The 15,240-nt window shown below is 40.4% G+C and overlaps 1 protein-coding gene across 2 annotated transcripts in view; it reads right to left on the bottom strand.

Annotated features, from left to right (window-relative positions):
• The window catches only part of SYNPO (synaptopodin), a 155,198-nt gene that overhangs the window by 22,085 nt on the left and 117,873 nt on the right, over positions 1-15,240 (bottom strand). For both annotated transcript variants that reach the window (XM_077468306.1, XM_077468305.1), the window contains exon 3: positions 8,629-10,487. In XM_077468306.1, the coding sequence (XP_077324432.1) occupies positions 8,629-10,487 (1,859 nt within the window). The remainder of the gene's footprint in view (positions 1-8,628; positions 10,488-15,240) is intronic.

The following is a 15,240-nucleotide window of genomic DNA, read 5'->3' as shown; positions in this document are numbered from 1 at the left end:
TGTATGCCGAGAAGATCTTTCATATTGGATGTCATTACACTTTGTTGGGACTGAGCACTTACATTATTATTTGGACTTTCATTTCTTTCCTTTTGTTCAGCTTAGAATTGTATGTTGTATTACAGTGTATTTTTTTTTCACAGGCATTCGCTGTTTACACACAGACCACACCACTTTGATTACTTCCTGTTATACAATAGTGTGACAACATTCTGTCTCCAACATTTGCTCCCCCATTGTCAACCTATGACAAGCTTATGATGGAGACTACGAGAGGCTATTTCAGCTCACATTGACAAAGTATGGTCAACAATTGTCACCATGATGAGTCCCGCCCTGAGAAATGACATGTAGTCATCACTGGAGAAAGTGGCTGCAGGAGATCGAGGCACTGGGATGCTTAGGATTTATAATATGTAGTATTTTAGCAAACTAAATGTAATTCAGTAAAGGTTTATAGCTACTTTAACGTTCAAGGATAATCCGTTGTAATTAATGGGTGGTTGCTCCCTGATCAAGCATATACATAATTAAAGATGAAGAGAACATCAGAGCACTCCTAAATCCTAACATTCAACTTTTTACATTTGATAGTTCACACCATCTAATTGCAGCTTCATGCATTATTTTTTGATAGCGTGCTGCAACATACTATATGTGCATCAGAAGGTGTGTTGGGCTGCCATTTAGAATAAATGGCAACACGTTTACCACTTTAGCCCCAGAAGGTTTTACCCCCTTCCTGACCAGAGCACTTTTTACAATTTGGCACTGTGTCACTTTAACTGGTAATTGGTCATGCAATGCTGTACTCAAACAAAATTTGTGTCCTTTTTTCCCCCCAAAAATAGAGCTTTCTTTTAGTGCTATTTGATCACCTCTGCGGTTTTTATTTTTTAGCACTTTACACAAAAAAAGCGTAAATTTTGAAAAAAAAAACTATATTTTTTAGTTTTTGCAATAATTAATATCCCCATTTTTTTTTTAAACTAATTTCTGTATCAGTTTAGGCCAATATATATTCTTCTACATATTTTTGGTAAAAAAAAAAAAAATCCAATGAGTGTATATTGTTGCTTTGTGCAAAAGTTATAGCGTCTACATTTATTTATTTATGGCACCTTCATTTTTTTATTTATTTGTTTACTAGTAATGATCTTTGATTTTTTTGCGGTATTGCGACATTGCGGCGGACAGATCAGACACTTTTGACACATGTTTGGGACCATTGACATTTATACAGCGATCAGTGCTTTAAAAATGTACTGATTACTGTGTAAATGACACTGGTAGGAAAAGGGTTAACACTAGGGAATGATCAAGGGGTTAAATGTGTGTTCCCTAGGTGTGTTCTAACTGTAGGAGAGGAGACATTGCGCTGTTCCTACTTACTAGGAAGAAACAACATAACTCTCCTCTGACAGCACAGGGATTTTTGTGTTTACACACACAAATCCCCATGCTGGCCCTCGTGCATGCGACCGCATAACATGAGCTGCTACACATAATGCTGCTACACATTATGGCTACACTCGTTCTAACACAAACTTTACCACTTTACCGCAACAAGGAGCTGTGAAGTGGCCCTTAAAGTATATCTATAAACATGCTTTTGTATGGCATATGAAAGGATTAGGGTTGCTGCCTGCTAAAGGGCACATTTGGCCTTTAAATATACATTTAAACATTTATTTGTGAACCCAGAAGCATGAGGGGGCTAGCAATAGTGTTTAGTTAACATATTTGGATAAAATAAATTTATATATAGTCTTGGAACCACTAATATCATTGTTATGAAAGCAATTTGTTTTATTTTTTTACTTTAGGAATTACATTTTAGATAATTATAAGAGGGCCTTTTGATGGTTTTGTTATGGGACCCTATTACACATTCATATAACAGCAATGGATATAAAAGGCACTACAAAGAGAGCGACTAGGACGTTTTGCTGACTTCATTGCCCTGGTTGTTGCAGATATTTGGGAGGTGTGCCAAGCTCTCGCTGTGGGGTCACAGCTATGAAGACCTTGTGGTAATCAGTGTTCATTTCTGAAGGGATTGGGTTGCTGCAAGTTACTGCACTTCGCACATCATAACTGCTCTTTGTGCTGCCCAGTTCTTCAGAAGTAAGTTACCGTATACCCCTTACAGCTGGCTGTTATTTTGGTATACTATTTTTCTGACCATGTAGCAGCTCAAATAGTAGTTGTTACCTTTTTTTTTTGGTTCTATATTTAGCAAAGATACTGAGTCCAATTTGTAGATGCCAGAATTGTAATATGCTACCCAAGTAGCCCTTAAAGTTTAACTGTCATGCAATACTGAAAGTTTTTCAGCATTGAATAACAGATACACATTAAAGGTCATGTTAAACATAAAAGTTACTGCATATTAAATGTCTACCATACAAAAATTCCCCTGTACAAAGCATTAGTACAACCTAATCTAAAATATGCAGTTCAGTTTTGGGCACTATTTCACATAAAGGATATTGAGGAACTGGAGAAAGTGCAGAGAAGGGGGAACCAAACTGATAAGGGGCATGAAGGAGCTCACCTATAAAGAACGAATAGCTGAGCTTAATTAATTCAGAGGCAAAGGAGTGCAGTTCATTCTGCAGTCCTTTGATCTGTTTTCGGCTTGATGCCACAGAGCTCATCCAGGCTCTGAAAAGATCCTGACCATATAGTCGGTATCTTCCCAGAAGCCTGGTTCGGCACCTGGCTCAGCCTCTCAGTGATCTGCCGAGAGCCTGAGCCAGCCCCTCCCACCCCTCCACAGCCCAGAGTTACAGTGAACACTGGAGGGGAAAGCAGAGAGCCATGACTAAAGGTCATGGCTCGCTGCTGAGGGCGGAGGGTGTTTGATCGCTCACTTCTCACTGCAGAGCCGGCGAGGAAAAGATGCAGCATCTGATCGATGATACATCCACCTAGGTGAGTATAAATAAATATATTTTTTTAAATCGTGGAATTCTATCTTGGGGGGGGGGGGGGGGGGTTGTGATCACCATATATTAATAAATAAGTCATCTTTATAGTGACCAAGGTATAGAGGTATTCACTTTCAAGTCATTACAGAGGACATGGAGCACTCAATACATCTGGAGGAAAACAAATGTAACCTTCACATATGGAGATGCTTCTTCACAGTAAGAGCTGTGGAAATGTCAAATAGAACTAGTTCTGGCCAGCTCAGTGGGTTGTTTTATAAAAATGGTTGGATGCTTTCTGAAATGCACAAAACATAACTGGATATTACTATTTATAGGTAATAACACCAGGGGTTGTTGATCCAGGGAATATCCGATTGACTTACGGGTTTTTTTCTATTTATTTACTATATTTATGTGTTTTTCTATTAGTTGAACTGGATATCGTTTTCAACCTATATAACAATATTGTTTTTGGAAATCTATCAGCAAAATCAGTCTTTGAACATATATGCTTTGGCCTCCTTCCAACTCTGCTTTATAAAATTATTCCAAAAGATGCAAGGAAAGCACTTGCAATCCACACCATACAATCCTAGGCCTTTTTTCAAACCAAAAGAAATTAGTTTCATATTTGTTATGGCTAAACAAATGATAGCCAAAGCCTGGAAGAAGTCCATAGTCCATTTTCAATAAATCATAGACCGCATGACCACGATGCTGGTAATGAGAAATTATCCAGTATTCTAAATAATGCACAATCTAAATTTTGCAAAACATAGGGAACTAAAATATAGGAACCATGCCTTATTTATACCTTTCCTTCTTTTCACTATTTTAGCCCAAGTTACCTATATTCCACTTGTTAGGCTCCTGGACCTGAATCCGAGAGGGATATATTCTTATGTATACTTGCCAGTAATCCAACCACCCCCACCAGTCCTCGAGCATTTCTCCCAATTCTGGCTCCCCAATCTCCTTTCTTAATCTCTCTCATCCCCTGAGGTTTCTTTAGCCATACCAGTTTTTCCTATAACCTTCCCTTTCCCACCACCTCCCTTTCCCCCTGCTTTCTGTTTGGACCTACAGGCCCACACAATGGTTTGGATCAGTGACCTATTATTTTAAGTCCATGAGAGGCCCTTAAATAGCATGTTACCTGTAAGTTTAAAACTGAAAAAGGCTGACAATAAACCAATATTACAAATTATTGGAACAGTCTCTTCGGCTGTCATGTTCATCATTGGTTCAACAATGAGTCACTGACTTAAATATAACTAAAGCCAAAATGTTTTCTTTAGAGTGGAGTGGGATGATAACACCAGCCATTTTTATTACTGTCTGTACCCCATTAGGGAGATTTATCCTCTCCGTTTTCTCATGTTTACTGTTATCACAGAAAGTGAAAGAAAATCCTAAATTTTGGGTTGTCACCAGAACAGTGATATAGGTGAAATATTCAAATGGGGACACTTGTTCTATTAAACCTGGTGACAACCAGGGATTTCTTCACAATGGAGGGCTGTCCCATAGCCAAAACAGGAAGTGAAGATAAATCTCCCCAATGGAAAAAAACCTGTACGGCTCATTTACTCTATCCAAAAAAAAAACACAGTTTTTACCTTTGTTCTAATTTAAATGATGCATGCAGCAATCACAGCTGCTTAATCCAGATGTACTGTATATCTGTTCTGGGTCAGTGACTCTCTAGGTCAGCCGTCATTAAATGACAGCCCGTGGTCTGAACACGGACCGAGCAACGCTCCTGTCTGGACCGTCAGGTGGCAGTGTAAAGTGCTCCTTGCCAACCGCGAGGTATAATGTGATATATTATATATATGCACACCCCGCTCCCTTCGTCAAGACTCCCAGTGCAGTTCCCACCCCCTGCAGCTTGCTACCTCTGCTGGCTCCCACTCCCTGCCTGCTTCAAGGTATGTGGGGTGTGATATTTACAGGGGCATGCTGATGGGTAAACTTTCCTTTAAGGGGCACAATGATGGGCACATTTTATGTTAAGGAGCACTCTGATGGAAACAACAAAATGTGTCCATCAGCGTGCCCTTTAACATAAAATAAGGGGCATTCTGATGGGCACATATTATGTTAAGGGGTACACTGATGGGCATATTTTATGTTAAGCGGCACACTGATGGGCATATTTTATGTTAAGGTTCACTCTGGTGGGTATATTTTATGTTAAGGGGCATGTTGATGGGCACATTTTATGTTAAGGGACACGCTGATGGGCACATTTTGTTGTGCCCATCAGAGTGCTGCTTAACATAAAATGTGCCCATCAGTGTGTCCCTTTAACATAAAATGTGCCCCTCAGCATGCCCCTTATTTTATGTTAAGGTTCACTCTGATTGGGCATATTTTATGTTAAGGGGCATGCTGATGGGCACATTTTGTTGTGCCCATTAGAGTGGCCCTTAACATAAAATTTGCCCACCAGAGTGCCCCTAAGCATTGTACTAGTAATGTACTGTGTGCCTGATTAATTGGGGGCATTTGGGTTAACAGATACTGTAACATAAAATGGGCCCTTCAGCATGCTCCTTAACATAAAATATGCTCTTTACAGTGAACCTTAACATAAAATATGCCCATCAGAGTGAACCTTAACATAAAATGTGACCATCAGTGTGAACCACAACCACTTCCCGCCTTCCATATAGCAGAATGATGGCTGGAAAGTGGTTGCATTATCCTGACTGGCCGTCATATGACCACATCGATCGGTGGTTTGGTGTGTCAGTCTGACACACCACATCTCCAATCCCCATAAAGAGCCTGACGTAGGCTCTTTACCATGTGATAAGCTGTGTCCAATCACAGCTCATCACATGGTAACTAGGAAGTGCCGTTGATCTGGTTTTCCTCTACTCGAGCTGACAAGGCATGAGTAGAGGAGAGCCGATTGGCTGCTCTCCTGACAGGGAGGGTCTGCACTGATAATCAGCACAGACTCATTGAGGGTGCCCACTAGAGCCCACCAGGGATGCCCACTAGAGATCACCAGGGATACCCATTAGAGCCCCCAGGGATGCCAATCAGTGCCCATTGGAATGCCAATCTGTGCCCATCAGTGATAGTCAGTACCTCCTAATCAGTGCTGCCTATCATGCCATCTATCAGTGCCACCCATCAATGCCTCCTATCAGTGCTCATCAGTGCTACCTATAAATGTCCACCAGTGCCACCCATCAGTGCCCACCAGGCACATTTTATGTTAAGGGCTCACGCTGATGGGCACATGATTTGTTAAGGGGGCACAGTGATAGGGACACCTGATGTAAAGGAGCACTCTGATTGGTAAACCTGATGTGATGGGGAGACCTGATGTAAGGGGGCACTCTGATGGGAATAGCTGATGTAAGGTGGCACTCTTATAGGGACACCTGATGTAAGGTGGCACTGTTATGGGGACACCTGATGTAAGGTGGTCCTGTGATGGGGACACCTGATGTAAAGGGACACTCTGATTGGACACCTGATGTAAAGGGGCACTCTGATGGGCACACCTAACATAAAGGAGCACTCTGATGGGCACACCTGATGTGATGGGGACACCTGGTGTAAAGGGACATTCTGATGATGGCACCTTATGTAATTCTGAAGGGGACAAATGCTGTAAGGGGCACAGTGATGGGAGACACCATATGTAAGGGGGCCTTCTGATGAAGAAACCTAATGCAAGTGGGCACTCTGCTGGGAATACCTGAGGTAATGGGGCACTCTGATGGGGACACCTGATATGAAGGGTTAACCTGATGTGGCAACTGATTTATGGGGGTAGTCTGATGGGAGCACCCAATGTAATGAATTACTCTGGTTGGGGCACCTGATGGAAGGGGAAACACTATTGGAGACATTTACAGTTACAGAGTATTACCAGAGTGTGTGAAGGAAACAATAAGAAAATCACCAGAGAGCGTGGCTTGTGCCAAAAAGGGAAAGTAGATGTGTACAATCTTTTATGGCACAGACTTGTGATTTGGACCTCAGCTGGAAGAAAATTTTAGTGACTGTACCGCCTTGAATTTGAATTCACTACCCCTGCTCTAGGTATTGAAGAAAGGTCTATATGACAGCTCTAATTTGCCATTACAAAAACTAACACATTTAAAACGTTTTTATTTCCTAATAAAAATCCTTGTTGCATGACTGTTTGTCTGACTCGCTGGCTGATTGAAATCAGAAGTCCTTATCCCAGTACATAGCTATTCCATATCAACAATTTAAAGTATTAAAGCCAGAGGGTCATCTTGACAGGCCCAGAAGTGGCATTTCAAGTTTGGAATAGCAGTCTCCATGTTTTTCTTGTAACATTTTTCTTTAACAAACTCATAGACATTATCAGGGGCACGCAGATGGAACAAAAGTTGCGTATAGACCCCGCCATATCTCGCACAAAAATGAAAATACACTTTGCTATTCAGATAATGAGGTTACTATGTGCTATGCTGACTTATTCCTTAAAGTATGTATCGTGAGCACACAGCAAATAAATGATTAAAGGGAAGAACAGTCTTAGTTAGGTCCCCTGACATTATAGGTCTGAGAGTGGGGTCTTCTTCCCACCTCCACTATTCGTGCCTAGGATATTTTATAATTGTTAAAACATACATTTTAGCCATTTTGGAAAATGACTTGCATGTCTATGAGGAACAAACATCCACAGAAACGTCTCAAGAGTAAAGATTATTGATTGGGTTGGAAATCTTCACCTTTGCTTATCCTTGCCCCAAAATAGGAGTGGTGTTTGAGGACTTTGCTGTTCAAATAAACTTTCATACTTATAATAGCAAAATAAACATTATTGGGAGACTTTTATCTGTAATTTGCTTTAGAGACAGAAATTGTATAGCGTAGTCTTATTCACTGGACTCTTACTTTGACATTAAACTATATCCTGGGGAAATCAACACGGTCTATCTCTATTAGGGCTTCATCTCTCAAACTACGGTACCTGAAAGATGTGCCTTTACTGACAATCGATTTCTTCTTTTCATTCTGCACTGAGAAAAAAATATGACTGGACTGTTGTAAACAACAGACAGTTCTTCTTTTAGGCACTTTAATAGGGCAACCCAGTGAAAATGACAAGAGTAAAAAAAAAAAATACGTCAGCTTTAAACAAAGTAAAGTAGGTAGACTAATCGGTAATTACTTAGTATTACTTCCTGACATTGAAATCCTAAATGTATCTAAGCCTGCCTAAAAGGAAAATCATGACACAAAGAAGAAGCAGAGACATATGCAGAAGGCACCATCATACATAAAGTTTTTTTTGTATCTATAGCACATTATGTAAAATTCAATCAGGAAAGATCAAGCAAAAGTATCAAAGGCAAAAGAACTTGTCCAGAAAATTGCATAGAGGAAGTGAAAGATGAAGGCTTGAGTTGCAGAACTTCAGAAATCCAAGCAGAGAAAAGAAGGTAGAGAGTCAATAGAAATATTAATTTCAGTGATCTGATCTACTTTTCCTGATCAAAGTTCTAATTGAATGACATATTAATAATTCACAGTTTAAAAGTCTAGCTGGATTTTTAAGAAATTATTTTTGCTAAGGCTATAGTAAAATATGACCTGATCTTAGTTCCTGTATTATTATCTGTCATAACCATAAACTATATATTAGAAATATTGGAAGTTACTATTTGTAATATGGAGAGGGTTTCCACACCTGTGATTCCAATCCTGCGTTTTTAGCAGAAAATGCTGGCCGAGGAGCTTGTACAACAGTTTTGTTTCGTGGAGATGACACTCTGGTGTTTAAAAAAGGAACTGGTGAAAACGGGGAGGCCGAGTTGGTTGGAGTAATTCTTCCAAAGTTGGTGGAAGTGTCAGCAACAGGAGGTGGTGACATTGCAGAAGAAGGTGATCGGACTGACTGGACGTATGGTGGAGAATAGACTGTGGGAGAAGGAACCAAAGAAGAGGATGGGCAGGAAGACTGTCTGGTTATCCGATGAGATTCAAACACCATGGGTTTGGGAGGAGGTGCTCCTTTGGGAAGTGAGCTCACAGGATCTTTTGTTGGTGAGAGGATGAACAGAGAAGGCTGAAGTTGGTATGGCTGACGTTTAGATATTTCAAGTTCCTTTTGAGACTGCATACTCTCTGAGGCAGAATTGGGGGTTTGTGTAGTGGAGAGAGGCATAGGTGATCTTTGGTTGTTTTTAGGCAGATGACTGAGTGGAGAAGGTGGAGTCCTGGCATTCATAGCATACTTCCAAGAAGGTGGCAGTGACATAGTAGGAGAAGGTGATCGGACAGTATCAGGAGACTCAATCACAAAACGTTCCATTCTGGATTGCCTCCGGGCAAACAATTCTGCACCTTTCCCTTTATCTTCAGTTAGAGCTTGCTGTATTGTTACAGATGGTGGCTTTGTTCTGACGCCAGGAGACTTAAGACTAGATGCCCAGTCTACAACTGTGTCAGAGCTTTCTGTATTGTGTGTTGTATTAGGTGACTTAATATTTTGGAAATTGGAAGCTTCAGCTCCAAGAGCAAATGACTCATCCTCAGTAGTTACACTTCCATGCTCCCTGTGCTTTCGACGTTCATCTGAATTCTGCACCATAGACATAAGTTCAGGATTAGGGGCCACCTTTGGCTTTTCAATGAAGGTGAACATGGACTTTCTAGGCCCCCGACGTGCTGAAATGGATTCTAAAACGCCAATTTTTGGTTGAGGTGTCAATCTTATCTCTCCATGGTTTATTACTTGTTGGACAGGGATTACATGCTGAGGTTCAGAGGGATATAGTGCTGAATAAGAAGGAGGAGAACGAACACGGGTGACTGGAGGGGGGCTTGATAGGGTTTCTGCATATGTAGGTGGGGGAGGGAGCTCAATTGTAGGACTTTTTTCTGATGAGGATACATTTCTTTTAACAGGTGACTGACCTCCAAAGGGCTTAGCTGTTCTATTAGCCACAGATACTGGTTTGGACAGAGTAAGATGTACTTCACAGTATTGTGTGTTTGGAGTGCTGTTTTGCTCTTTGCTCTTTGCTGTTTCTGTCTCTTGGCTGTTGTCAGTATTCAGACCATTTATGCTAGAATTGGTTACCACCAAAGTTTCCTTCAGGCATACACTTAAAGGTTCTTGATGGTCTTCCACTGAAGCACTAGGAGAAGGAGCTCGTTTATCTATAGGTAGATAATCAGCTTCTTTAACCTCATCTACCCAAACATCATCTGTTTCCCCAGTGCTCCCATGGTCAGCAGAGGTCTCCTCCATATTGCTGAAGGGTTTTGGTTTTCCAAAGCCAGAAAGAGATTCCTCTCTCATAGATTGTGAAAGTCTTGCACCATACTGAACTCGTTTAAGCTGTGGGTCGTTGGTGGCCTGTAACTGAGCTTGTCTGGCAAGCTTCTGTTCCTCAAAAGCTTTAATTTTTTGACGTCGGCGGTGAAAAAGTTGAGCTCCCCTAGAACAACTTCCTGTTGGATTCAACTGGGAGGAATTGTTATCACTAAGAGATTGTGCTTCCCTCAGCTCTTTCTCTGTAAGGCTGATGCTTCTTGGGATATCTATGGAAAACAAAAATAATGCTATTTACTCATTTAAAACAATTTTCTTGCAACATATGAAATAATAAAAAAATCTAGGATTACCAATATTGTGTTTTTCCCTCAATAGATAACTATGTTGCCCAGTCTTCACAAACAGGTCAAAATAATAAGGTTATATTGTGGTATGTTTTGCTACAATAACTAATCAGATTTTCTACATAATATCATTGCTCATGGTAATACCTATAAAATAAGCTGTATTTTTTTGACTATGTTCAAATTGCAGCAAATTAAATAGTGAATCCTATATCTGACTATAGTAAACTGAGGTGGAATTGGAAGCTATTGGCTTCCTATTCCATTTTGCATCATTGAACTGTAGACTATTTTATAAAAAAAGCAATTTAGTTTACCAAAAGTATAAACAGATATTGCACAATCCTTTCAGCTTTTTCCAATATTACTTACTTGATAAAAGGACAGGTGTATAATAATCAATTCTGTATTTTGCTGATCAAAAAAACACTACTTTCCCTACTGAACAAGTGGTGCTCTGTGGGCCAGCTTGACAAACTGCAAAGAACAGGGTTCCCCCTTATGGGATTTGTATGGCCCCTGTGGTGATATAACAAGCACAGCCAAAATATGTATTATATATAAAAATAGAAAGGTATTATACTATAAATGATTACAAAAAATACATGACATACGGATACTTGCTGCAAAAAGAAGTGGCTAATATAATTACATGACAAAATGATGTAATGACTGGATGTTATGAGGGTCCTGAGACAGTGCAATATAGAATGCAGGCTTCATACTCAACGTGTTTCAGAAATTACTTCCTACTTCCTTCCTGCATTTTTAACTCTTATGCCTTGTACACACAGTCGGAAATTCCGACGGAAAAGGTCCGATCAGATTATATTGTCGGAAAATCTGTGTGTGGGCTCTATCGGACTTTTTCCGTTGGAAATTCAGACAGAAAAAATTTGAGAGCAGGATCTCAAATTTTCCGACAAAAAAATCTGATCGGACTTTTTCCGATCGTTTGTAGAGAATTCTAATCGGACAAAGTGCCACGCATGCTCAGATCAAATTACGAGACCAAAGCTATTGGCTACTAGCCTCAACATAGATCAGTCGTAACAAACGAACTTCATCACATTCCGAACAATTGGATTTTCCGACAACTTTGTCCAACTGTGTGTGCAACACCAGTTTAGGACAAAATCCGTCTGAAAAAATTCAACGGATTTTCTGGTCGGAATGTCCGACCATGTGTACAAGGCATTATATTTAAGCTTGCTTAAAGCAGCAGCATCTCAATCTCATTCTTTTTAACTTGAATTTGCAGGCTTAAAGACATGAACTGAACAGTGGAAGTATAAGCCACAACAAATTTAAAGGCTATAGGAAAGGTTGCACTGAAAAAATAAATAAAGCTAAAGCGAACAACTTTGTACAAATTGGCAATTGGCACAATAGTTTAATAGTATAGTTTGTGAGCTTCTTTTTTCACACAACAACGCTGCCTTGCCTTAAAGGTTTAATAAAATGTAAAAATAGAAGGTGCAAAAACACTTCAAAACCACAATCCCACATTCCACACACCCTATTCCATTTACTCTCAAATGCAAAAAAAAAAAATTGTGTATTATCTGAGAGACAAGAGCCACAAATATTCTTCAGTGGCTGGACAGAATGTAAGCAGCTTGGTTGGGCTGCAAAATAAGAGGGAGAAAAGAGACAGCTTTTATCTTGAAAAATACGTTTATTTGAGAGATAATAGCCACAATTATTGCACAGTAGCTAGATAGCTCCTAATGGCAGCTAATGCCTACTGCAAGAAAAGCTCAATCTGAACCCCACTGTCCAAATTGTGTGCACTGTAACCCCTCCCCTATATAATCCAGTGTTGATTTCCTGGCCTGGGGTGCCTTTAGAGTGGCAAAATCATATCCACTATTTCTTTCTTTCTTTTTTTAACATCTGAAATTCCTCTACTCCGCCAGCATTAACTTTCTCCTTCCAGGCACTCAGCAGCCAGCTAGAGTTTTCATTAATATTTATTTTATTACTGGAGACATAGCTATAGAAGAAAAACCTATGGCGATAGGCTGCCTGCTTCTTCCCCCCTCCTCCATCTCCTCTGCTTCTTTCACTTATTTCTCCTACTGCCCCCCTCCTCCATCTAATACTCCTCCCCTTCCTTCTTCACCTATTCTTCCAATAAGATTATGGCACAAGAAGAGGCTCTAAGGAGCTGGGGTTTTGTTTTACCCCACTATTGGCTCATTGCATATAAATTAATGAAGTGGCTACAGAGCCTCTTCTTACTGCTCCCAGGTACAAATCAGTCAGTTGTGTTGAAGTGATCCATTGGAGTGAATTTCATGTGATCTTATCACTGGAATTAAGTGTGATCGTGAGGAGGGAGCGTGAGGACCGGTTGGCTGTTTTTCCTTTTCCCGGTCACAGAGACCATTAATCTTGATTTGACTCCTCTTGCTAAAAGGCAAAGAGGGTCAACAACATCCGGTGAGTAGGAATTTCTCCATTACCCATTTTGGTGTCCCATTGGAATACATCGCGAATGCTGTCTACGCCAATAGTAGTTGCTGTTGGCTATATGTACTAGGGCGACCTTACACACCTGAAAGAACTTCTTTTGTTGGATTTTCCATTTTCTGATCATGGAAATCATGCTTGTATTGCCTGGATTTTTCGTGGACTATTTTTTGTCTTGCTGCCTTTTTTTGTCACATGAAATGTACATGTTAATTTATGCACTTGCCACTTTACTATTTATTTACTGTTAATCAATCAGTTCATCTTGATAATACACTAGCAAGCGCTGTTTTTTCACACAGAGTTCGCTCCAGTGGATAACTTCAACACATTTTTAACTTATTTGGTTTGCAACAGCAACTGCATCACATTTTATAAAATATTTTTTAACATATTTTTATTTTGTTGGTGCGAGTGTATACACACATAGTATAATTAGTATTCACACAAATCAGCCAGTTGCCTCTGCTAATCTCACTTTAGCACCAAAAACTGCTATCTCCAGGGTTAGTCCACAGAGTTCAGCAGTGTGGGTTTTTTGTAATGTATCTTGTTGGAGCAGAAATAAAAATGTTCCCAAATCACCCCTTGCCTAGTGTCTTATTACCAGCTTGGCAAAATAGCTGACTTTGCAGCTGCTCCCATTCCAGCTGGTGGAATCACCCCTTTACACAGGTTTTTGGCCTGTGGTACACCACATTGGCAGGTAACCATTATTTTGCCAAAAAGGCCACTCCTGCCCTCCGCCCTTATGGCATGAAAAGAAAAAAGTGGTGCAGTGATATAGATGATCAATACATGCAAAAAATATCATACATTACCGAAAACATTTTAGTAAATATATTTAAATAAAGTGACTTTAGTGCTCAATATATGAGCCCACATATTATGCAGTCCCTTAACAGTATATTCTTAAAAAAAAAATTCAGTGCATCAAAGGACACATGCTCCACCAACAAAATTGCAAAATTCACAAAATGTGAAAAGTCACAAAAATGCATGTACTGTTTTTCAGTAATGTATGATATATTATTGTATTATTGCAGGTATTGATAGTCCATGGCGCTGCATAATAATTTTATTTTATTTATTATATATTTTATTTATTTTATTTATTATATATTATATATTTACACAGTATATATACACTATATTGTCAAATGTATTGGGACACCTGCCTTTACATGCACATGAACTTTAAAGCGGGAGTCCGCCGGGACTCCGCATTTTTTTTTTTTTTTAAAGTCAGCAGCTACAAATACTGCAGCTGCTGACTTTTAAAATAGTGACACTTACCTGTCCAGCGCGCCCGCGATGTCGGCACCCGAAGCCGATCTCTAGATCGACACTCGAGTGCTGCCGCCGCCATCTTGGGTATGGGAATCAGGAAATGGAGCCTTTCGGCTTCATTTCCTGGTTCCCTACTGCGCATGCGCGAGCCGCGCTGCGCAATGAGGATGATCCCGCTGCCTCTGGGATCTGTGTGTTTCCCAGCAGGCAGCGGGGCACTTGCGGAAGGGGGCGGGCACTTGCGGAAAGGGGCGTAATGTACGCCCCTTTCCGCAGAGAGCTAGCCCGGAAGTGGGTGCAGTTACCTGGATTATCCAGGTAACTGCACCCCCTCCCCCCTGAAAGGTGCCAATTATGGCGCCGGAGGGGGAGAGGAATCCGATGAGCGGAAGGTCCATTTTAGGGTGGACCTCCGCTTTAATGACATCCTAGTCTTAGTCCGTAAGGTTTAATATTGAGTTGGCCAACCGTTTGCAGCTATAACAGTTTCAACTCTTCTGGGAAGGTTTAGGAGTGTGTCTATAAGGATGTTTGACCATTCTTCCAGAAGCGCATTTGCAAGGTCAGTCACTGATGTTGGACAAGAAGATCTGGCTCGCAGTTTCTGCTCTAATTGATCCCAAAGGTGTTCTATCGGGTTGAGGTCAGGCAAGTTCCTCCACCCCAAACTCGCTCATCCATGTCTTTATGGACCAGACAGTGCATTATGTTTACTATGGTGAATTTTGGCATTAGTTTTCCCAGTCCACAAATTGTGAGCACAAGTTTGCCTTGAACCCATAGTAGCACCAATCTCGATCCTCATCACCAAAAATAATCCAATCAATCAGATTGCTATAAAATCGAACTGCCTTTGCACCTAAAAATATAAGGGATAACAGGGATACATACTTCCAAAACACTATATATA

The sequence above is a fragment of the Lithobates pipiens genome, unplaced genomic scaffold, assembly GCF_037356315.1.
Source record: "Lithobates pipiens isolate NorthernLeopardFrog02 unplaced genomic scaffold, aLitPip1_a1.2 Scaffold_8, whole genome shotgun sequence".
Lineage (NCBI taxonomy): Eukaryota > Metazoa > Chordata > Amphibia > Anura > Ranidae > Lithobates > Lithobates pipiens.
The sequence above is the reverse complement of the archived record's forward strand: the minus strand, read 5'-3'. Positions and strand labels throughout refer to the sequence as shown.